The following is a 22,125-nucleotide window of genomic DNA, read 5'->3' as shown; positions in this document are numbered from 1 at the left end:
TTCCATTTCAAGAGATTTTGCGTCTGGATGCGTCCAAAATTCAAAAAATTATGGCACAATTTTCTTGAGAATCGGGGGTTTTATGGCTTTAACAATATGGACCGATTTGGTCCTACTTATTTATGGAGGTTTGTGTCGTCTTGCACTTCACTGTCGGAAATCAAATAGTTTTTCCATCATTTAGCTGGCATCCAGACGACTTTGTAGGTACATGCAAAAACGGTTTATGGAGTACTAGTAATTGTATGAGGTGGCATCCAGACCACCCTAAATTAATTCATTGTATTTGCTCCTTCGGAGAATGGTATTGGCGCATTTCAAGTAACGTTATAAATTACCTACTTTTCACGCGGAGGCGGGTCCTATTAATATTACCTATGTAATTAAACTCAAACGGTTTTTGATCTAGTACATAGTACTGGTAAGTTACTTTGTTTTGTTTATATATTTATTTGTAGTGTGTTCAAAATAGTAAGATCCGGGTATATTATATTACAAAAAGGAGTATTCATAATACGTAATACTATTAATACATACTACTACGTACTAGTAGTACTTACTATACGTATAGTACTCAGAACAGGATACGAGGAAGAGAATATTGAGCGCACATGAGTGCTGTAGTGTCAGATCTAAGAGAATATTGAGTGCCTCGGAACTAAAATTGATAAAGAAATGTTGAAGAAGTTGACTTTACTGTTAAATATATGGGCATACAATTGGCCCAGACAGTCAGTATGCGTTTAAGGTCCGGATACTCCGTACGGATACCACCTGCTTACAATTATCAAGATAAATCCCCTTGGCCAAATGTTGGCCCAGCAGGCGGTATCCTTACGGAGTATCCGGACCTTTAACGCATACTCCGGAGTAGTAGATATTAAAAACGTATCCCGAAATTTGAGTTTATAGGGTTAACGTGTACAAATTCAAGTTTAACACAGCGTTAAACGATAAAACGAGATTGTCCAAAATTGGAATGAGTACTATTATCTATAATAGTATTACTACTGTACTTAAATAGTAGTACTATTTTTAATTGTACTTCTTGAGGGTCATGAAATCGTGGTTTTCAGAAAGGACAAAACCATTTTCACATGATCCCGCACACGTCGCTTGTCCTTGGGCTCGTTGCCGCCTTCGTGAGGATGGCTGACGGAAGCGGCGGTGCTGCTGCTACGTCCTTCCTGTATCGGACGTACCAGGAGATGGTGCAGACGATGAAGGCGTTGAACACGAGTTACCCGGACGTGGTGGACCTGTTCGTGGCGCAGGACGTGTACGGCCTCCCGTATCCACCGGAACTTCAATGTGAAGAAGACGCAGAAGGCGTCGCAGTCCCATGTAAGCAGTACGTTCTCCGCATCACGAATGAATCGACTTTGGACGCGGATCGTCCCGAAGTGTTTATCAGCGGTGCACTGCACGGCAACGAGCGCGTCGGGCCGCAAGCGACGATCGAACTCGCGCTCCTCCTCGTTGAATACGCCACGACCTTCACGTCGTCGTCTGTGACCTCGGACACCGATCATGTCCGCCGCTCCAAAGCATGGCTGCATCGGTATGTCGGTCGTCCTCGCTTGTCCCCAATCGTATGTATCGTTGCGCCAGGTTGGTCAATACCCGGGCTATCTACATGATGCCCATGACAAACGCGCACGGGTACTTTCACAACAAGCGCGAAGAAGGCAAGATCGATCCCAATCGCGACTACAACTACAAGACCGACGGCAACTGCATGCAAGCCATGACAAGGTCATACTACTACCATGAAATATATATATATATATATATTCAGAAACGATATATATGATGGAATGATTAGTCGAGCCGTGAACGAACTGTGGCGCGATCATTTGTTTCAACTGGCCGTGACGTTCCACGGCGGCATGCGCTGCGTCACGTACGAATGGGGCGCCCCCAACCACATGCAAGGTGTTTAGCCATCCTATTATTGTTAATCCTTTTCCGGATACCATATATATATAAATATATATTCCGTGATAGTATTCTTTCTTTCTTGATATATATATATATTTCAAGAAAGAAAAGATTACTATATATATATATATATATTGGTTTTGATGCAAACTCGTTAATATGTTGATTAATGTTTGTATAATTGGAGCATATATATATATATTGGTTTTGCTGCAAACTCGTTAATGTGTTGATTATTGTTGGTATAATTGGAGCATATATATATATATTGGTTTTGCTGCAAACTCGTTAATGTGTTGATTATTGTTGGTATAGTTGGAGCCCCCCAAGTACGTAGCGAACGAAGTCCTGACGACACGAGTCAAGTGCAGCTGGGGTCGGCACTTTCAACGTTTGCAGGCAAATTCGCCGATGGATCGAACTACCCCACAGGTATTGATTGCCTTTCTTTTACCCAAAATTTGGACCTCAGAATCGCCAAATCTATATCAATCGATACTTTGTACTGTGAATTTGCTATGTAAACAGAGGTCCTGTGGTGCTTTGTATCACACTAATTGAAGTCAAACACTAATTCGACGTTAATGGTGGTTTCCTGCAATCTGATTGGCTTTTGTGTCCATGTGGTTGTGTCGATTGATTCATTCTCCGTGTCGCTCCAGTTTAGAATAAACACTACAATAATACTACTAAACTGTTCCAAGGGAATTGTTTCAATCGATTCCATGCCTATTCCAAATCAAACCACACAACCATGCCATTATGCATGGGAGGAACTATTGTACAGAAGGGACAAAATCCCGTGTTATATATATATATATATATATTCATGCATATTGTACAACTGCTGCTTGTGATAAACTACTTCGACGTCAAGTGGGGTTGTGTCGTGTACTAGTACTACTAGAAGTATGTTGTACAGGTTGGAGCAATGTTGTGAGGGGGGTTTGATTTGATCGAGGAGTACTAGTACTAGTACTAGTGCTAGTATGGTTTTTGAACAATGTGCTTTGATGGGGATTCGATCGTTGGCAACCAACCACGTGTTCCCGACGGCATTTTTATTTGCTGCGTTTTCAGGGACGACGTTCGCTACTACTACTACTCGTACTACTACTAGTACTACTAGGTACTCATGGTGGTATGCTACTAGGCACGATGAACGACGTAGTGTATGGCGTGTACGGGGGTATGGAAGACTGGGCGTATGCTGCATCGTGGGAAAACTCGTTTGGATCTGATTCTGATTCCATATTCACGCCATGCACGCCGACTCAGTATGGACCGTACCCCGCGCACAAGACCACGTACAACAACAAGACCCATCGCGCGTTCAACATCCTCGTCGAGACGTCGGACCTTAAGCGGCCGGCGCAGACGGCACTGGGCCTGCGGTCATCTCTGTACGACGTCGACCTCCAAGTACGTACGGGGGTCGTACAATCGTGTTTTGACAGGTCGTACAATATCAGGCGTTGGCCGACGATCCGGTTGGACATGTGCCCCAAAATGTACGGCTGGCGCTGCTTCTGATTGACATGGTGCAGCCATACGTGGTGCTGCTACCCCATGACGACGTACGTTCAGTCGACTCGAATGGATGGCTTGTGATGCGTCGTGTCTTTTTATCTGATTCAAACCTTATCGCATGTCGTGTGCATCTGATTCGTGGTGTTGTGGGCATCTGATTCGCGTGCTCTGCGATCTGATTCGTACGCATGTCGTGTGCATCTGATTCGTGCTGTTTGTTGTACGTGTGTATCGGATGCCATGCGTCGTGCGCGTGTTTTTTCCCTCGACATCGGATCCATTTCGTGTCGGGAGGGAGATTTCCCCGAGGCTGATTCTGATCCCAATGATGTGCTATATATATATATATACAGTATATGAAAACATGGAATATATATATATACAGTATATGAAAGCATGGAATATATATATATGAAAACATGGAATATATATATATATGAAAACATGGAATATATATATATATATGAAAACATGGAATATATATATATATTCCATGATTTCACAGTACACAAGCCTCTCATGGAATGTGGCAGTCAGTCGTGGTTGTGAACGACCCATTGACCGGATGTCCTGCGTCCTCGGCCCGCCACGTCATCGATTGCGACGACCAACATTCATGCACAGTGACCAACACTACGACCCACGTGCGTGTGCGATGGGAAGTGCTGGGCAGTTTCACCGTCGACGAAACGTTTGTCCAAGTGTCGCCCGCTCGGTCGTTTCAATCCGTGCTGGGTATATATATATATCTCCCCTTGTCACACATAAAACACTGGAATCCCCCACCGACGACCGTGTCACAGATTCAATAAGCTCATACGACATATATATATATATCCAGTTTATCCATCCCTTGGGTAGACGCGACGCTAGAGATGCAGCGGGGGTGGACTCGTCGTCAGCATGACGTGGCTCCAACGCTCTTTGCCGCGTGTGTCCCCATATCCTCGACCCATGCGTCGCTGTTTATTCGCGTGGTGGCTAAAGTGGATCAGGTTGGTTTTCTCAATCAAATGAGTGGCTGTGGTGTCTTGGAAATGAATGGCTGGCTATTGGTGGCTTTTTCGAGTGGAAATCGCTGACAATCCAAGACTAGAACTGGGCGAGTCAACAAGCCCCAGCATCGCCTGCAGTCCCACCGCAAAGTCACCTTGTCAACGCCCGGACGAATGCACAGTACGTACATATGAAACTTACGAGTTTGACACTGCCACATGGTGTACATATATAGGTACAATATGGACTGGAACGGCCATCGAATCCAAGGAACGTTGTACTTTTATTCACCGGTACGACCTCTATTATTGTTTGTTCGACTTCAAAAATTCCCTCTCGCCAGACCTTCGAAATTGCATATAAAACCAAGTTGAAGAGGTATTGCAAATTTGGTTAACCGTTTTTGAATGAACTTGGCAATATATCTTGTATTCACTATAGTGAGTTGTTCAATCTGCAACAGTTTTTTTTAGAAAACGTATTGATTGGCTGAACCATTCAGAAATCTTGGTTATAATGGATTTTGATTGGCTAGTTCATTCTCAAATCGATTCGCCAAGTCTATTCGATTGTACTGGCGACTCCAATTACGAACCGACTTGACAATACCTTTGTGAGTGCAATGTTACAATCAATCTTTTTAGCCAACCAAATTGTAACCTTCATTCTTTGTAGTAGCCAATCAAACTCGTTTGCTCATTATAGTTGGCGATTTCATCCAAAAGAGGCAAATTGGACTGAAATGCACAATATTTGAGTAGTTACAGCAAGTGTGTCCATTTGTTTCTGGCTTTATTGTACCCAATTGGTCGATCATCGATTTCAATTACCAATATTTGGTGTGGCTGAGTGTGTAGGTAATCACCGTGTCGAGATTGAACGACGTCTCCGACATATCAAACAACAGCAATCGTTCTGGTCGAAGTATACATACCGGTATGTAGGTGTGAATCCTAGGAATCGACAAACACAAGCCAGTGTATACTCTACCGACTCTAAATGGGAATTGCATTGTGCGTTGAAAGGTGGGGAACATAACAACAGCAGCATGGACTTGTCTGGGCCGGTGATCGTGGCTTCAGCGTCCCTTGTGACGGTGGGGGGGGTGCTGGGGATGCTGCTACTGGCCCTTCGACGTCGTCGTAGTCGATACACTCGAACGGCAACCTCCGACGAAGAGCCGACTTCTCCGGATAAACCGACCCACGACGACGACCCGTGGGAGGATGTGACACATCCGAACCTTCAATCTACATTGAGAGACAAATCGTAGTACAGTATTAATTTTATCAGCTGATAAGGAACAACCACGTCATATATATCACCCGGTATATTTGACACGTTAGTATACTGTATTTCAAAAGATGTTTCATCTATTTCGATACATCGACCCAAATCAAGGAAATCGCAGGTTGTAGATACAATCATAGATATTGCAATTTCGAGCTAAATTTGGTATTTTCGGTAGATTCGACGAACGACGTTAAATCCACCTGAGATGTCATCTTACTTGAACTAACTATACATACTCACTGTGACTCCTGTCCGATACACCGTTGAACTGTTTGTGAAATGGAGAAGCTTGGCAATGCACCGGATACGCCTTGCAATTTGATTGGTCGAAAGGTTTTTTTTCTAGAAAATTTCATTGGCTACTTTGTCCATCGATTACTGCGTCAATTTATCGAAATATAATGCATGGTTAATCGCTCTCTGTACTATACACTCCATTTCCAACCCTTGAAGTAGTTTCAGTGCATGAACATTTAACTGCCGTTACCAGTTACACATTGTAACCAAACCAAACACAAACTGTACGATTGAATGTCCACGGCAACGCCATGCGTTGGCCCAGCGCTTTCTACGAGTGCCGCCATACACCTGAGGGCGTACTTGGCACGAGGCCACATGCATTCATCTTCGTCCGTGTCTATCCCAGCCTTGTTCCCTCGTCCAGGAGTACATACCGTATGTGCGATGTCGTCATACGTTGTCTCATGCTGGGTTGGATCGTTGGAACTTAGACATCGTCCGCATTGCCACCACCACGGACGCCACTGCAACAAGCGTTGATGACGTGGCGGCACCACAAACTAGCTACGCGAGTCCTGACGTGGGTCGAATTGCAGCACGTGCAGGACCTCGTCCATGAATCGGCGACGCTCCTACCCGCTGAGAAAGTTGTCGCCAATGTAGTCGTGATGCACCTAAGTAGGATTATGCGACAATTACTTGTTGCCAATGTACTTACTCTACGCATACTAGGCCAAGGCACGAAAGACAACTTGCCACCTCCGCACCTCGATGAATTGGACTTGATCGAAGTGACTTTAAATCAACCGCTGCTGTCGTTTGACCAGTTCACAGCCCTGAGACCGCAGCTGCCCCCTGCGGCTGCCACGTATTGCACTGCCGACGTGTTTATGCAACTACAACCACACGACGCGCACGGTCGCATCTATGGCCTCGCGTGGCTGGCAGTGGTCGAGCAGGCGAGCGCACAAGTCGCCACGTATGCGCTACTCCGGTCGGTGGAAAGGAGTAGACGGCTAGTTGGAATCACGGGAATAGGTCAATGTTATGCTGACGACGTAGGAATGCCGACATTTGCGACCGGGGGTACCTGATCGAATCCGACGTGACGGGGATGGTCACAACTTGGCTAGATACTGTGCCGTGGACCCAATCGATTGATGTACGTTGTATGAGTAGGTGCAGGGAAATGCACCCTTTTCTGGCTTATGTGTTGTCTTCGTAGCCAGCATTTATAGAGTACTACATTCGCATCGCGGCGCGACTAGTGTGGTTGCCATTGGTACCATATCGCACAGGTACATACATAATACTTCGAAGTAGGTGGTAACATGGTTGTGGTTGGATTACTACATTGTCAAAATCGTTTGTAGGCAAATTGAGCATTGACAAAGCCATGAAATCGACGGTAGTTCAGTCGCTTATCCCGCTGTTGTGTCGAGAATACCATAATTCGCCCCAATACTCACGCAATCCATTCGCCACCGACAACATTCAACGATTCCATCGACAGGTACTACTACTACTGTAACGTACGTTGAACTCAACGTTCAAGTACCCAACCCTACGACACAAGTGCACTTTACCGTACGTACGACAATAATTTTGCACAGTATGTACAGCTGGATTCGAACAAAAACGGAATGCTCTCGCCCTACGAAGTCTTGCAATATGGTACTTCTAGATTGCAGCACACCATTATAGAGCCAACCAACCGACATACAACTGTACGTAGGCCGAAAGAAAGCATTTGTGGGAATCGACCAACGCCCAACTCATGCCCTAACCCGTCGCTTTGTCCAGCGTGTCTTTGATGAGCTCGTGACATTTGACGGGGAAATGGTAATTACTGTGCATTTGTCTTTTGCACTTATATCGTTTACCACCGTGGGTGGACCTGCACCGTTAGGACTACAATACATTTCTCGACTTGAACATGTACCTACGGGACACCACATCCAAACATGCGTTGCAGGTACGTACGTACATGCACACATATATATATATTATTCCATGTTCTGATATATGCCAACCTACTGACAAGTGCAATGGGCCATATGTACTTCTAGTTCTTCTGGCGTATTCTGGACGTGCACCGGTGCGGCACGTTGAATTCAGACGCGATCGGCTACTTCCTCGAAGATATTGCCGAAGCCGTGTTCGAAGCCACCAACGAGCCGCTGGCGACAGCGGACCTTCGGGTGCGTCCGTCGCAAGCAAGTTGCTGTGTTGATTGAGGTTGGCAGAGCGAACTGTTCGACATGATCCAGCCCAAGCTGCCGTGGGTGCTGACGTTCGACGATGTCTGGTCCAGCGGTCGTGGCCATTCATTTGTCAGGTGCAACGCTGGCCTCCGTGACACGACCGCGTCATTGGTTTGTAGGATCCTCACTGACCACGAAGCGTATTTGCAGTACGAACATGCCAACGCCAAGTGACATGCCAAGTGCAACTTCAACTTCAACACCCAAATACCCAAATACCCAAATATCCGGGGGGGGTTGCGATATACCCGACAAACGACAACAAGATATCCGGTTTTTCGTCGCATATAAATGGCCAAACAAAAGGCATCATGTGTCGAATTTTAGAGGTCGAAGCCAAATTGACTGGAGCAACATAAACCTGCCGCAGACCAATGCAAGCCGAACGTGTGTCGAGTACAGTATATATCTTTTGGAACGGTTGCATCGTTTTTGTTGTCGATGGCAGGATAAGTAAGAAGTATACGTACTAGATATGAGAGTGTACAAGAATGTGTCGCCTTACATTACTGGATGAGAATCCCAATTCTTCCATCTGTACGATACGTAGCGTGATGATACACTAATATGTCGTGACGTTTTTCGAAAATGTATATTCGTATCCTGTGCTGGCACCATGATGAAGCAAGAATATCTTGCACGAGTTAGGTACAGTACAGTACTGCGTCGCAAATAAGTCCACGGGAATCGCAGGCTCTTCTCTGTCACAGGCTCTCGCCACGCATTCGATCCACTCGATCCACGGCAGTAACGCAGTACCAACACCAGTCACAGACCTCTTGCATGGAAAGGACGCTCTGAATCATTGCAAGTCTGAGAACCGACGGCAATCATTTTAGCCAATCATATGCGTTCAGCCCCGACCTGGAGCAATGCCATTGGTCCAGTACTTGCATTTCGATTTTAGCCAATGCATACGCGACATCGGATCCATGTAACATGGTGAAATCTTGGGGTTCCAAGGGGTAGGGAACCGCTGGGATTGGTCGAGCCAGCCGTGGGAATTTCCGTTGAACCACCACTCGGCCACATCGCTTGGGCGGCCATTCCAGGTTTTGGCCTCCCGTACATGGGCTGTTGCCAGTCCACTTCCTCCGTGTCTACTCCCGCGACGACGGTGGAGGCGTCTGTCGACTCGCATACGCCTACCTCCTCCATTTTCCGTCCGACGCCGTTGTCCCCTTGCTACGACTCGTCGGACGTCATACCGCGACCACGACGGTTGTCGCGATCGCCCCACGTTCCCGCGCGTATCCAAGTCACCATGGACGATCCATCCATGACCTCGTTCTATCGCAACTTGAAGACCACTCGTGGCGAAGTAACCACGTCGACCTCCGCCGCGTTGTCCTCATGCGAACACCTCCTCAACCTTCCACACATCTCGAGCAGTCTCAAAGGATTGAAGCGCCCGGCTCCCGCAAGGTCCAAGCACCGCGACGTGATGAGCATCTTTGGCGAGAAAGGGTACATCCTCGAAAGTTCCCATGTTGCCTCCGATGTGAACACACCTACGAGCAGCATCTCGTCGCAGCAACCCCTGTCTCCAACGCTCCCCGTGACCTCGACGTCGTCGTCTCACATCCACATTCCATCCCTCTCGATCTCGTACGGCGCCGCGTCCATCGCAGGCCGGCGCGCTACGAACGAAGACCGCGTGGCATGTTACCTCCACGAAGACAATGCGTGCCAGATCGGGTACTTTGCCGTGTACGACGGCCACGGTGGCCCGAACGTCGCCGACTTCTTATCCACACAGCTTCATCAACATGTGTTTGCCCACGTGGAAGCGCATCCGTCCGAGAGCTTGGACGCCGCGCTAAGTGTGAGCATGCTGGCCACGGACGCGCTCATCTACAACCAGGCCATCAATCACGGATCCACCGCCATCGCGATGCTCGTGGACGGCACGACCATGGCGTTTGCGTCTCTGGGCGACTCGCAAGCGATCTTATCGTCGAATGACGGGAGGGACGTGGTCGATCTCTGTCGCATCCACCGACCTTCCGACACCGCCGAGCGCGATCGCATCATCGCCGCCAAGGGCTCGGTCGTGGACGGCCGCATCTTTGGCGTGCTCGGCGTGTCCCGCGCCTTCGGAGACAACGATCTCAAGACATCCAAGGGCGCGTTCAAGGACAAGTTCAACGGCGACATCGTCGGCGGCACCCCCGACGTGCGACTGCATCGCATGCGACCAGACGATGACTTTGTCGTGCTGGCATGCGACGGCGTTTTTGATGTGATGGCGCCGTCGGAGCTCGCGGCGTTCGTCCATACGCGACTGAACGCCCACGGAGACGTACAAGTGACATGCGACGAGGTTGTGGCCCACGCCTTGCGACTCGGCAGCACGGACAACCTCAGCGTCGTGCTCGTCCGGTTCAATCAGGTCGTGGGATAATAATGGTGTGTTATTTAATTTATTTATTTGGGCGATTGTACTGATTTGGTTGTATTGGACGACCTGGATAAATGAATCATTTAAACCCAGGGGTAAAACACGTGGACGGTTGAATGTACAGTAAGTACTACTATTATAAGTACTACTGTAGTTCCAGAACATTCAAGTCTTTCGTTTTTCCAAAATGGGTCGGAAAAAAGTATGAATGGACAGCAAGAGTGCGGGTTACGACCACCCATAATAACGGCGGTACATAATACTGTACCGAGCCTTTGTCTATACAAGTACAGCAGCCGTCGGATGTAGTACGGTGCACTGTATTTGATCACAAACGCAGTACTATGTACGTCGATCTCCTACTAGTACGTAGTACTGTGGTTGCTTTGCCTGTGACAGTCCCAATTCATGTCAAAGTGTTACTGCTATTACTAATTTCGAAATTCGTAGTATTTTCACAAAAAGTACATTTCATGAATTTTTCGATTCGATCGATCAAACTGACTAGAAGTGATGTGATTGGCTGAAATTTCGAGAGAATTTTCACGCAACGTATACCATGTCGTGAATTTTTCCCCTGTCAATTGGTCAACATTTCATCCATCGGATTAAATAGAAGTGATGTGATTGGCTGAAACGTGTGATGCAATTATTGCTGCTTAAAATAATGTGGACTGTCGTGGATGTGGCGGATGTGGCGGCGACGCCTTGGAAGAATGGCGGAGGAGTGACACGCCAGCTCGTGGCATGGCCATCCGCCGCTACTGAGTGGATTGTGCGAGTTAGCATCGCTGACGTCGAGCACGACGGACCGTTCTCTTTGTTTGAAGGCATCCGACGGTGGTTTGGGGTTCTCGAAGGCGTCGGCGTGCGTCTGTTTGAGTCGATCGATGTCGTTGTAGGCGATGCCTTGTACGAGTTTGACGGTGCGTTGGCACCTTCTTGTTCCCTTCTGGACGGACGCCGCGTTCGCGACTTCAACATCATGCTTCGGGAAGGTCCAGGTCGAAAACTCTACGTTGTCGATGCCAAGGCCAGTCCCGCGTTGACTGTTGGCGCATCGACGCAATGGGTGGGACTGTTTACCGTGGATGGAGGACTGTTAAGACAGCAAGGTCCTTCTGACGTGACGACGGTGGAACTGCCCAAGATGGGTTTGGCATGGCTGGACAATGTGCACGACTTGTCATTGTACGCAATGGTTGGCGCAGGCAGTGGAGTCGCCTACTGGTTGGTGCTACAACTGCCATAAGCTGTGTGTACTAGGGTGATCAAAAAAATAATGTGCCATGTTACTGAAAGATCATCGAAGTACGGCTGAAACAACAGCAAGGTGCATATTGCGTGGCAGTTTGTAGCGCTTGCACATCGACCAAATAATAATGACTTGTTAATGATTCGCAAGGTGAGCCACCTTGCTCCTATTTAATATCCAATCAGAGTGCATCACACACTTGGTACGATCGGATATAACACTGACAGAAGAGGTTACAATAGAGCTTTGTGTGATGCTGCTCTAGAGAATTGTGCACTGATGAGTGCACTCCGACTATATCCAATGTGGTTCTCCCTTACAGCTAACAGTATGTTATGCGCTCGGTTGGGTCGCAATGTCGTGGTGGCTCTGGTGGACCAAAGCGGTGGCGCAAGAGGACTTGGTAGCACCCATCGCAAAGTGCTAAAGCCGCCACTTCAGCACTTATGATGGGTGCCACCAAGACGTCTTGCGCCACCGCCCGCGCAACCACGTGATCACACCGGCAGGGAGGTGTACGACACCGACAAGGGCTGGATGGTGGAATGAGGGATGACCATTTTCATTGGGTTAGTAGACAAGTGGTGAAATGAGACCTGTAGAATTGACCGTGTCCTGAATACCACATGACATAATCTTGCTCTCATACACAGCCTAAACAAGTATCTCAAGGCTCCTTGCATCAACCGCCATCACAGGAATATATCGCAACAGGGCGTGATAAATCTACGCAGCGAATTTCGTGATTTCACGGCATCTGATTGGACAAATTTGGACAATTGCGAATTCCAAAAACACACAGACACATGAAAAATATTCGAAAAACAGACAGACATATGAAAAATATTCCGAAAACAGACAGACACATGAAAAATAAAAATAAACAATACAAACTTGAAGATATATTTAATTGAAACTATACAATTTCAGAATTACTTATGGAATTCGCAAGGTGGTCCGGTCCACCTTGCGCTTCATTCAAAATTGCCTATTTCACCTTGCTTTTTCTGGTTAATGTACCGTACATCCAACAAGTTGCATTCCTTTCAAGCCCAAGCAGCAGTCTGCACAGTTTTTTTTAATATTCCATTTAAGGCACACCTTGTTATCTTGATCAAGGTATGATCATTGGTTTACAAATTTTGTGTTTAGGGTATTTGATTATAGCGTGATCCAATCATTTTGCACGGGTTATAAATTCGCAAGGAGCTTTCTAATATGCATTCTCCCCGTTCCGGATAGACATGAAGAGGATATGTATTTGCAAAGGTTTTCTTTAAATATTTTGCGCAATTTGATTGGTCCTTGAATATAGATCTTAAATGGAGTCATGTGTCTTAAATCGATTTTTTACGTGAACGTTATCTTCCATTTTCTTTTCACAGTCAAATGCCAACTTGGTCGCGTTCGTATGTATTGTCCATTTACCAAAAAATTGGAGTTTTGTGCTGAATCGCCAAACCTAACTTTAAAAAACAATTTAAGATAACTTTTTTGACCCCAAGCCGACCGCCGACAGCGTCGAAGAAGACTATTGAGGACTCGTTCCTTGGTGCGTCGACCAGGCGTACCTACAAAACGTATCAAATGCAATTTGAGACATTCATGCGCACGCACAAAGAACGTGTCGAACCCCATGCAGCGGAACAGATGAGTGCACCGACTTCTTCCACTTCATGTACAGTCAAGGCAAGAAGGCGAGAACCATTGTCCAAGCCAAGTCGGCGCTTGTTGCGCACCTAAACGCCAAGGGACTGAAGCCGAACCCTGCTTAGGACGCGTCAACCCGCCGCTACATTGTTGGACTTCAAAAATACAACAAGCAGAATAAATCGACGAGGAGAAGAAAGCTCACACGCTCACGGTGAACGAATTGTCCACGCTTCTCAACGCGCTGTCAAGCTTTTATCCATTTGTTTGCACTATGGTGCGTCTGGCGTTGGTTGCTGGCTTGATTGGATGCTTTCGGATCAGTGAAGTTCTTGGACTACGGTGGAACGACATTCAACTGGTTGAGGACAATAAAGGTCGGTACCTATCAGTTCGACTGCGATGCCACAAGAAGGCCAACGTTGAAGAGGACAGCCTAGTCTATCACTTGGTTGACAAGACGACGTCTGCGTGTTTGCGCATTCCACGACGACTACATCTCCAAGTTGCGTGAGTGATGTGTCAACGTCCCAAAGAACCCATACGTTTTCCCCAACTTTGTCATGCTCCATGGTGGCGTACCTCGAGTGGACTGGTGTCGTGCCTTGGAGCAGACCACTCTGCGCAACTTGATCCGAGAAGTTGTCGAGATGACGCCGACCTACCCATTGGAATATCGTTGCACAGCCTGAGTCGGGGTGGTTCGTTCTACCGAGTGTTCGAGTCCCGGGAGCGCCGCTTCAACTTTCGAGAGCTTATGACTTGGTGCCGTTGGGCCGATGCGAAAACGTGCTGCGAGTACCTGGTCACTCAGAGCATCAGCAATGAAATCGATCTTACTACGCAGTGGTACTGTGAATGGTCAACTCCAATGGCAAGGTGGCGTTATTGGTGGTGTGCCTTGTACGGTGAACGAGCTTACTCAAAAGTTGGCCAAAAGAGTCCAAGCTTTCGCGTCTGCCGCCGTGCCTGCCCCGAAGGTGACGAAGCAGTTGTCGATGGACAATTTTGTCGCCCAGAAAGCCATACCCACTGCACGATCGGATCGTGAGGCGTGGCTGCAATGGTTTGTGGCGGACTCCGGAAACGGCCTGACCTGTGCGCTGAAGGACTACAGCAAAGAGATGATTCAGTTTGACCGCAAGAAGTACTCTGAACGGCATACATTGGCGATGGCTTTCATCAAGTACCAATCATTTGACCAATTCGAAGCGTCGTACACGGGCTTTACCAATTCGTACGCGCGAATTCTCAAGGAGGTCAGGCGTAGAAAGCAAATTGGTACAATGTAATAGTTAATTCATTTGTTTGCATTGCAGTTGGACTTAGTTCGTTGCTAATTGATGGATTAATTCGTGGACTTAATTCGTTGCTAATTGATGGATTAATTCGTGCTACTTGTACTTTAGCCTTACTCATCAGCACGAAGTTCCAATTGCCAGAGCATAATTCTTAAAGCCTAGTCTACCAAGGCAAAGGATGACCTTTGTACTCCATCAACAAGAACTCCGTTAACCCGTTGCCTCAACCGATTCCCTGAATTGGACTGTGCCACAGTGGAGCCGAGGTGAGGGATGGTGTAGTTGATGGCCTTGGCACCCCCCACCCGAAAGCAGGTTTAAGACGAAGATGGATGCTAATGGCAAATTGGAAAATGAATTGAAGCCGCTAGATGTAGTTTTATTTGACAGTCAGGACGAGCATGACAGGACGAGCTTGCCAGGGTGGAACAAAAAATCTGAATATCAACCAATCAGAGTCTTGTCGGATGTATTTGTCGGATTTCCAAGGTTATCCATACATAACTTTTGAGTCCGTTACGATATTTGAGTTTTGAATAGTGATTCCAATAGACAAGACGCGCCTCTTTGACTTCATAATCGAACTATCAGTTTAGGCGATGAAGTTCACAGGTAAATTTGTTACTTTCTAAGCATTTGTACTCACATTTTGATAACCAATTTAGGATAACTTTTTTTATCTTAAAGTATGTATGTGTCTGAGCATTGAAATTCTGTGTTTAGGGTAAGCAGTTACAACAGGTTGCATATAATTTATACAAGGGTACTGTTTTATAGAGTTAAATTTCTGTTGTGGATGGATGTCCACCGAATTTAACACTCGACAAAACCTCAGATCCAACCCAATGTGGCCCGTGTCGACTAGGGAACTTCAAACCCAATCTTGAATGACTATTACCAATGGCTTCTACGCCATTTTTGCATTTCATTCACGTGACGGAATGGCCAGCATTATATGATAGAGGTTTTGACTCGAACAAATAACGAGGTGTGATTGGGCAATACAAAGTTATCCTAAATTGGTTAAGTTATCTTATATATTGGTTTTTTACGTTACTATCGAAATCATACACTAATTTGTGTGATCAGTGTCTGATTGGCTAAATTTCTTAACGATTTGACCAGTGATTTCACTTGCTTTGAAGTTACAAAACCAATATTCAACATCAAGTATTGAAGGTTTTTGACTGGTTTGATGCACAGGGATTCAAGCCAAGGCCTTGGCGCGTAGCAAATCGGTTAGATGATGAGGCGGTGGAGGATTGGCCCCGGGTTCAAGTCCCAGGGAGTGCCAAGTTTTCCCCAAAAATGAAAATTCTGCAAAAATAGCAAAAAAAGTCTAGCAAATTTCAAAATTTTTGGGGATCGCTTTTTCAAATGATTTCACCACCATTTCAGAAGATATTTTCTCCCAGACGCGAATTGTTCGTTTTACCATTGCCTGTCGCTTTTCTTGGGCAGTAAAGTCCTCACGATCCCTCACGATTGTCTTCCTCCAATAGCCACTCGGTCTTCAGCATGGCCTTGAGAGGCCCCATCACACCAACATCAAGTGGTTGGGAACGACTCATTGAATTGGCCGGCAGCGGCTCCACAACGGTGAACATCGCTTCGGCCACCTTGTCGTGCGACTCTTCCGACATATGGCACTTCAAATTGTCCACTAACAGATCAGACGCGACTTCCGCACATTGGACCAACACGTCATCGATGTACATATACCAAACGCGCTCGTCCATCCACACATTCTTCTGGACTGCGTAGTGATGGCCAGCCGGGTATGACTCCAGCTCCTGCGATTGTGCCACCTGGTTGGCCCTTGACGATGAACAACAGAGGCAACTTGGTTCCTAATCATTCGTTCAGAGTACGAGTATCTCGCGCAAAGGTGTACCGTCCGATCGGATGGTCAGGACCGCGGTCAGCCGTAGTGAGTGTTTCTCGCCGGTGAAAACCTTGCTCGATGTGCCCACCTCGGCCAGCGTCTTGTCAGGGGGCATGTCAAAGTACACGACGTTCTTGGAACTTGACCAGGAGGGCCTTCCGTTGCCCATTGTTGGTGCGGCTGTATTTGAAGTCAAACGTGATGTTCAAATATGTGAAACTAGCCAATTATAATCAAGCTACTCTGTGGTTGGCCTCCGCAATTGAATCAAATTTTGTCCAATCAAACGTGTTTAATCTACTTCACCACAAATGTGATTTTTTGTCGCAAAGCACTGTACGATATTGTCTGCAAGGTAGAAGGTCATTGGAAGGTAGATTTTTGTTTCAGCGATGAATTTACTCAAGTACTGTTTTGCTCCAAACTAATCTCGCCAATATAGCTGCATGGTATGGAAAAGTCAGACCTATCATTCCTACCCGTCTTGCACGCTTACTGCCAATACAAAAAGTGTCAATATCAATTCAGCCCTTGCCTACTCATGGGAACTGGAACTATTATGGACGGAGAAGGCCATGAGCGAACGAACAGCCGAGTATCCCGTGTCGCGAAGAAATGGGGGGAATAGCTCATTGTCAATGGAGGTTTATTAGAATTTTAACCGGATATTATTCCTAACTTAATATTGCCTTCTCGCGTTATCCGGGGGGAATAGCTCAGGTGGTAGAGCATCGGTTTAAAGGTCGTGGGTTCGATCCCCCAACAAGGGCCGCGTACGAAGACGAGGACCGAACTTCAAGGAAGATCGGTCGAAGCACGAGCTATGAAGCGTTCAGCGAAGTAAAAACCGAACCCTGGTCGAGCAGGCGCTTTACAATTGGCGAAGCGGTTCCATAACATATGGTACTAGTATCGGCCCTCGCAGAGCAATGTCTTAAACAAATGATAGTCCAAACTCAATTAACCGTATCGCGAGAAAAATCCGGACGTTCCGTTACTAGCCTCGGTGTCCTACGCCCCGCAGTGGGAGGCTTGCTGAACTCGTTTAGTCCCTGGGGACTGAACCCAGGACGACCATGGACAAGACTCTAAGCAATATTATGGAGCTCCCGGACCAAACTCCGGACGTCCTGGACCTGTATTATCCATTAGTCATACTCTTTTCTTTGAAGCTTAAACCAACTAACTCGACTTTACATGTTGCCCTGAACTACGCGTTTGGTGTTTTACACGCTTGCCTACGCCGCACCTACCCCTTCGATTTGTCGTGAAACCCCGCGTCATTCTGGTGGAGCAGGGTAGGTGTTTGCAAAGGAAGCGCGGAAGAAGAAAGGAAATATGTCGACAGAAGAACCCACGACTACAGCGGTGCGCCAATCTCGCAGTCTGGCGGGACACTTCCCCGGAGTTTGGACTCCTGGACAGCGAACGCCTACTACGAAAGAAGCTTCTGGCCGCGGGTCTGGTCCCAATGCAAGACGATGACGGCGCGCGAGTATCGACTCCGGGACAGAAGCGGGAAACTGACGGGTCGCCAGACGTGTCGCCCCCGACCGACCGTCCAGAGACGCGGTCACCGTTTAGGAGACCGATACTGGTATCGGCGGCTGACCTGGCCTTAGTGCCTACGACTCCCCTGGCCAGAACCGGTACTAACGGTCCGACCCTGACCCTGGCCAGAACTGGTACCGACGGTCGTGATGCCGACGCCGAAACCTTAGAGCGCTATTCGATACCTGTTCCAGCTCCCGGATTCACCTCCCTAGTCGTAGAGGGGTACAGAGGTATGGTATCAGGAACGCCTACCGGGACGCGTACCTGGAACGGTCCCGGAGTACCAGAAAATACCATCGTAGCCACGATAACGGTGGCCACCGGAGGGATACAGGACATCCAGAAGGCCTATGAAGAATTCACTTGGGGCATTAAAGAGCAACAACGAACGGCGTCTCTACTGTTTTTCCAACAAGCCAATGAGGACCGGGCTAGTTTACTGGGTGTTCAGGAATCCCAGTTGGTAGAGGTGGCCGAAGGATTCCTACGGGCCACGAAAACCCATGAAAGTCGCGGTCATGATGAGTTCCAGAAGGCCCTGACCTACCTCCGTGACTGCTATACTCGTGAGCTGGACGTTGCCTGGGTTCAGGTAACCAACGAAGCGAACGAGGTCCTTCACCGGGAAGCGGAAAAGAATGCTCTCTCCTGGGAGGACCAGACCCGGGAACTGGAACGACAACTGGCTCTGAAATGGGAACAACGTGAAGCCCTCCTGGTACGGGACAAGGACCCCGACCTCCTGGTAGCCCGCTGTCTGCATGGAGAAGTCCTGTCCCGGGTCTAGAAGGATGCAGGTTCTCGAAGTGCGCCGCCGGGAAGACCATCTGCGTCACGACGGCCTCCTGTGCAGTCTCCGGAAAGAACTCCGGACCCACAAGCGGAACCATCAAGAGGAAATCCTTCTAGTACGGGAAGCTACCCGTGACGAGGACATATCTCGAGCAGTTGGTCCAGGAGTAATTCATGACACTTACTCAAGAACACACTCAGTGCGGAGAAGATCCCTCGCCCTGGACACGGGAACAGCTGGAACGGGAGAGGCACGCCAATAAAGAGGTGCTGCGCCAGGTAGAGGAAGCGCGCACCTGTTGCAGTTCAGGGATCAGGAAGCTACCCTGTTCAGGGAACGGTCGGTCCAGGACCTCACCCTGAGCCATACGTATGAGGAGGTGGAACGCCAGCGGGCCCAGCTACAAGTGGAATAAAGAGCTGTGAAACTCCAACAAAGGACGCCTCGGAAGACGAACAATGCCCCGTACGCGACATATGGGATCCCGACTCTGTCCCGGATACGGTCCCGTCTAAAGGAAGCGGGATCACGATACTACGTTAACTGCGACGCCCTTGTTCCCGACCACCCGCTCAAACACGTCTACGCCTGCCTTCGACCAAACCTGTCTTATGCAGCTGACTGAGGTGCTGACAGAATCAGATTTGTCCGGATGCCACCAACGTTTACGGTCTGGGACACCACGCCACTTCCGTTTGTGCTGACGGTGGCTCCCATGTCGCGACCCAACCACGATGTCGACTCGTACCCGTCCTCGGGGACCTATGGTCAGCAGCTCGGAGTAGGGTACACGCAGCCTTCCACTCGTGACACCGGGTCGGGGTATACCCCTCCGTTCTTCTATGGTCCAGAACCCGGTGGAGGAGGTTTACAGCCCTGGGGCGGATACGCGGGTGGTTACTCAGGTCGAACGAATCCTCCCGCACCTCGGTGATCATGATATGGTGGACCCTTCGGGGGCTGAGGTGACCCTCCGAGACCTCCTAGTGGTGGAGGATCCGGACATGGAGGATACGGAGGGTACTAAGGTGGTCCTCCTGGCCCTCCGGGAGGCGGATCCGGAGGAGACGGCACTGGTCCCGGATAGCCCAACTCACCCTTGGAGCCCCGTTCGGTTTCACGTGGTTAATGCTCGAAAAAACGCGGCCAAGTTCGATAGTGTCGACCGGACCATCCCTTTGGAACATTTTCTGGCGAAGTTAGATTTCATCCAGAAGGAGTACGGACTCAATGACACCCAGGTCGTTCGAATCTTCGATGACCGCTTGATATCCTGTGGGGTACTTTTCGTCCAGGACTGGTGGGATCGACGGTGCCGTGACAGCGAACCAGTCTCCATATTACTCTTCCGGATGGAATAAGTCAGGTGGGTGATATTTACATCAAACTTGACGAAAAAGTCCTATTATAGGGCTTTTCGGGGCTGAACTTCCAACGGGTGGGAATAAGATGCCACAGGGGACCTTGTTTTCTCTATGTTTGCCAGTGGCATCGCGACGATGCTCCCCGGAGCAGCATGTAATGCGAAAGCTCGCGACTTTCTTGTCATCGAAGGCTCGTATTACTTCCTGCGCACCCCATGAGCTATACTTTCGAAGTACTACGTAGTAAATGTTAACGATTCGGTCTATGATGGAATGCGACGGGTCGCGGTTGATGTAAATGCACTGATTATCACTATCACAGCTACTCGTCGTCCCGCGCATTTAAGTCTGACGGGTGGGGAAAATGAAACTATCGCTGGAATCAGCATAAGACTCTCATTTATCTGTACGTTATCCGTATAAGGCCAGGTCATAAGTCCCAACCGGTGGAGATGCTCTAATGAACCCCAGTCACAACTACCGTTCCGCACCAAATACCACTACCATCACTTTGACTATCGTTATTCTGGAGCGTGGGTGGTGGGGGTAGTGGTGGTAATGACTAGCAGTCAAAGTGATTACCACCCACCACTACCACCCCACCCCTACGCTCCAGAAAAATGCCCAAAAACACCAGTGACTACGATTGCTGCACATATGACCACCTCATCACTCCATTGTACATGCAGTACATTATCACGACTAGCCATGTCATATCGACTCTGTGTTACCTCTAAATCGACCACCAACGGCGACCAAGTTTTCACACTACTTTGCTCACTAGGAGGGTACTTGATGGCATGGTTATGACATGCGCAGCGCTTGTGACCACCAGCACTGCACATGTCACCACCATACGATCAAATACACTTCTAAGTTGTGTGAAAACGGATTACGAAGTGTGGCAGTGATTGTTGATTGTACCATTTGATTCTGGGGTCCCATCGGCGTGCAAGGAGGCGTTGGAGGATGGCTGATGCTAAGAGGAACAACCAATTCACTCATCTCCTCATGCTACGTGTTTATTTGTAGGCGTTACGTACACAACTGATGTAAAGTGGGTTTTTTCAACCAAGTTAATACAGATCATGTAAACCACCACCAACTCGTCCATCGCATAACGATACCCTTTGGAATCATGTGTGTCTTGTGGGCATTGTGTCGACTCTCTCCAAGGTTAGTGACACGAGGCACAAGTACAGTATGTCAGCCTCACTGTATTTATGTCCAATTAAAACCATTACGTTCATTCATTGGATAAAATAATGAAAGTAACCACAACACAACATGTGGTTCTAGTGTCGGTAACCGTATATCGAAAATGACGAACTTTGATGACGCTCGAGCTATGTATTGTGCTTTTCATGTAGTTTGCCCGTTCTTTAACTGCGTTAAACAACCAGACGTTTAAAATAATATAAGCCCTATTGAATATAAAACAACGCTAAACACAAGTTCTGCATTTCAGCAGAATAAAACAACCCTTACTTTATTTCAGCTGCTAACTAATCGAGTTGCAGCACCAGGCCAACTTACGCCGTACAACCACCAGTTCATCACGATGCATACCGTATTAGGATGTGAAATGGGAGTACTATACATCGTGTAGTCGTAGTGTGCCCTTGCCTTCCACGTACAGTGCTAACAGGTTAGAGCAG

At 47.9% G+C, this 22,125-nt stretch overlaps 7 protein-coding genes across 11 annotated transcripts; all 7 read left to right on the top strand.

Moving 5' to 3' along the window:
- The first annotated feature begins 1,070 nt into the window (after positions 1 to 1,070).
- H257_14267 (hypothetical protein) lies at positions 1,071 to 5,819 on the top strand. Of its 4 annotated transcripts, XM_009842036.1 has the most exons (12): positions 1,071 to 1,561; positions 1,612 to 1,755; positions 1,826 to 1,935; positions 2,257 to 2,373; positions 3,095 to 3,363; positions 3,414 to 3,518; positions 4,005 to 4,206; positions 4,333 to 4,466; positions 4,568 to 4,647; positions 4,703 to 4,760; positions 5,325 to 5,403; positions 5,493 to 5,811. In XM_009842036.1, the coding sequence occupies exons 1-12, from the start codon at positions 1,098 to 1,100 to the stop codon at positions 5,738 to 5,740; spliced, it is 2,010 nt and encodes a 669-aa protein (XP_009840338.1). In that variant the 5' UTR covers positions 1,071 to 1,097; the 3' UTR covers positions 5,741 to 5,811. The 4 variants fall into 4 exon arrangements, with proteins under 4 accessions (XP_009840338.1, XP_009840339.1, XP_009840336.1 ...); XM_009842037.1 differs by having other exon boundaries at positions 4,703 to 5,403; positions 5,493 to 5,819; XM_009842034.1 differs by having other exon boundaries at positions 5,325 to 5,811.
- A 421-nt stretch (positions 5,820 to 6,240) lies between these two features.
- H257_14266 lies at positions 6,241 to 8,737 on the top strand. Of its 2 annotated transcripts, XM_009842033.1 has the most exons (12): positions 6,241 to 6,435; positions 6,492 to 6,678; positions 6,733 to 6,994; positions 7,063 to 7,162; positions 7,226 to 7,298; positions 7,374 to 7,513; positions 7,614 to 7,674; positions 7,736 to 7,842; positions 7,910 to 7,975; positions 8,070 to 8,201; positions 8,247 to 8,338; positions 8,384 to 8,737. In XM_009842033.1, the coding sequence occupies exons 1-12, from the start codon at positions 6,292 to 6,294 to the stop codon at positions 8,436 to 8,438; spliced, it is 1,419 nt and encodes a 472-aa protein (XP_009840335.1). In that variant the 5' UTR covers positions 6,241 to 6,291; the 3' UTR covers positions 8,439 to 8,737. The 2 variants fall into 2 exon arrangements, with proteins under 2 accessions (XP_009840335.1, XP_009840334.1); XM_009842032.1 differs by having other exon boundaries at positions 8,070 to 8,338.
- Positions 8,738 to 9,208: 471 nt separating this feature from the next.
- On the top strand, positions 9,209 to 10,712 carry H257_14265 (hypothetical protein). The gene has a single exon (XM_009842031.1). It carries the CDS (start codon positions 9,334 to 9,336, stop codon positions 10,666 to 10,668), a length of 1,335 nt encoding a protein of 444 aa, XP_009840333.1. The 5' UTR covers positions 9,209 to 9,333; the 3' UTR covers positions 10,669 to 10,712.
- Positions 10,713 to 11,296: 584 nt separating this feature from the next.
- H257_14264 (hypothetical protein) lies at positions 11,297 to 12,076 on the top strand. The gene has a single exon (XM_009842030.1). It carries the CDS (start codon positions 11,309 to 11,311, stop codon positions 11,915 to 11,917), a length of 609 nt encoding a protein of 202 aa, XP_009840332.1. The 5' UTR covers positions 11,297 to 11,308; the 3' UTR covers positions 11,918 to 12,076.
- A 1,768-nt stretch (positions 12,077 to 13,844) lies between these two features.
- Positions 13,845 to 15,192, top strand: H257_14263 (hypothetical protein; the record flags this gene model as incomplete). The annotated part of the gene is made up of 4 exons (XM_009842029.1): positions 13,845 to 14,080; positions 14,258 to 14,375; positions 14,488 to 14,829; positions 15,154 to 15,192. The coding sequence occupies 4 exons, from the start codon at positions 13,845 to 13,847 to the stop codon at positions 15,190 to 15,192; spliced, it is 735 nt and encodes a 244-aa protein (XP_009840331.1).
- Positions 15,193 to 17,832: 2,640 nt separating this feature from the next.
- H257_14262 (hypothetical protein) lies at positions 17,833 to 19,518 on the top strand (the record flags this gene model as incomplete). The annotated part of the gene is made up of 6 exons (XM_009842028.1): positions 17,833 to 17,894; positions 18,059 to 18,540; positions 18,613 to 19,055; positions 19,108 to 19,257; positions 19,304 to 19,381; positions 19,453 to 19,518. 6 exons carry the CDS (start codon positions 17,833 to 17,835, stop codon positions 19,516 to 19,518), a joined length of 1,281 nt encoding a protein of 426 aa, XP_009840330.1.
- Positions 19,519 to 19,755: 237 nt separating this feature from the next.
- H257_14261 (hypothetical protein) lies at positions 19,756 to 20,686 on the top strand (the record flags this gene model as incomplete). The annotated part of the gene is made up of 3 exons (XM_009842027.1): positions 19,756 to 19,925; positions 19,978 to 20,253; positions 20,590 to 20,686. The coding sequence occupies 3 exons, from the start codon at positions 19,756 to 19,758 to the stop codon at positions 20,684 to 20,686; spliced, it is 543 nt and encodes a 180-aa protein (XP_009840329.1).
- Between the last annotated feature and the right edge of the window lie 1,439 nt (positions 20,687 to 22,125).

This window comes from Aphanomyces astaci (assembly GCF_000520075.1).
Source record: "Aphanomyces astaci strain APO3 unplaced genomic scaffold supercont1.55, whole genome shotgun sequence".
Lineage (NCBI taxonomy): Eukaryota > Oomycota > Saprolegniomycetes > Saprolegniales > Verrucalvaceae > Aphanomyces > Aphanomyces astaci.
This window is presented reverse-complemented; position numbering and strand designations above follow the sequence as displayed.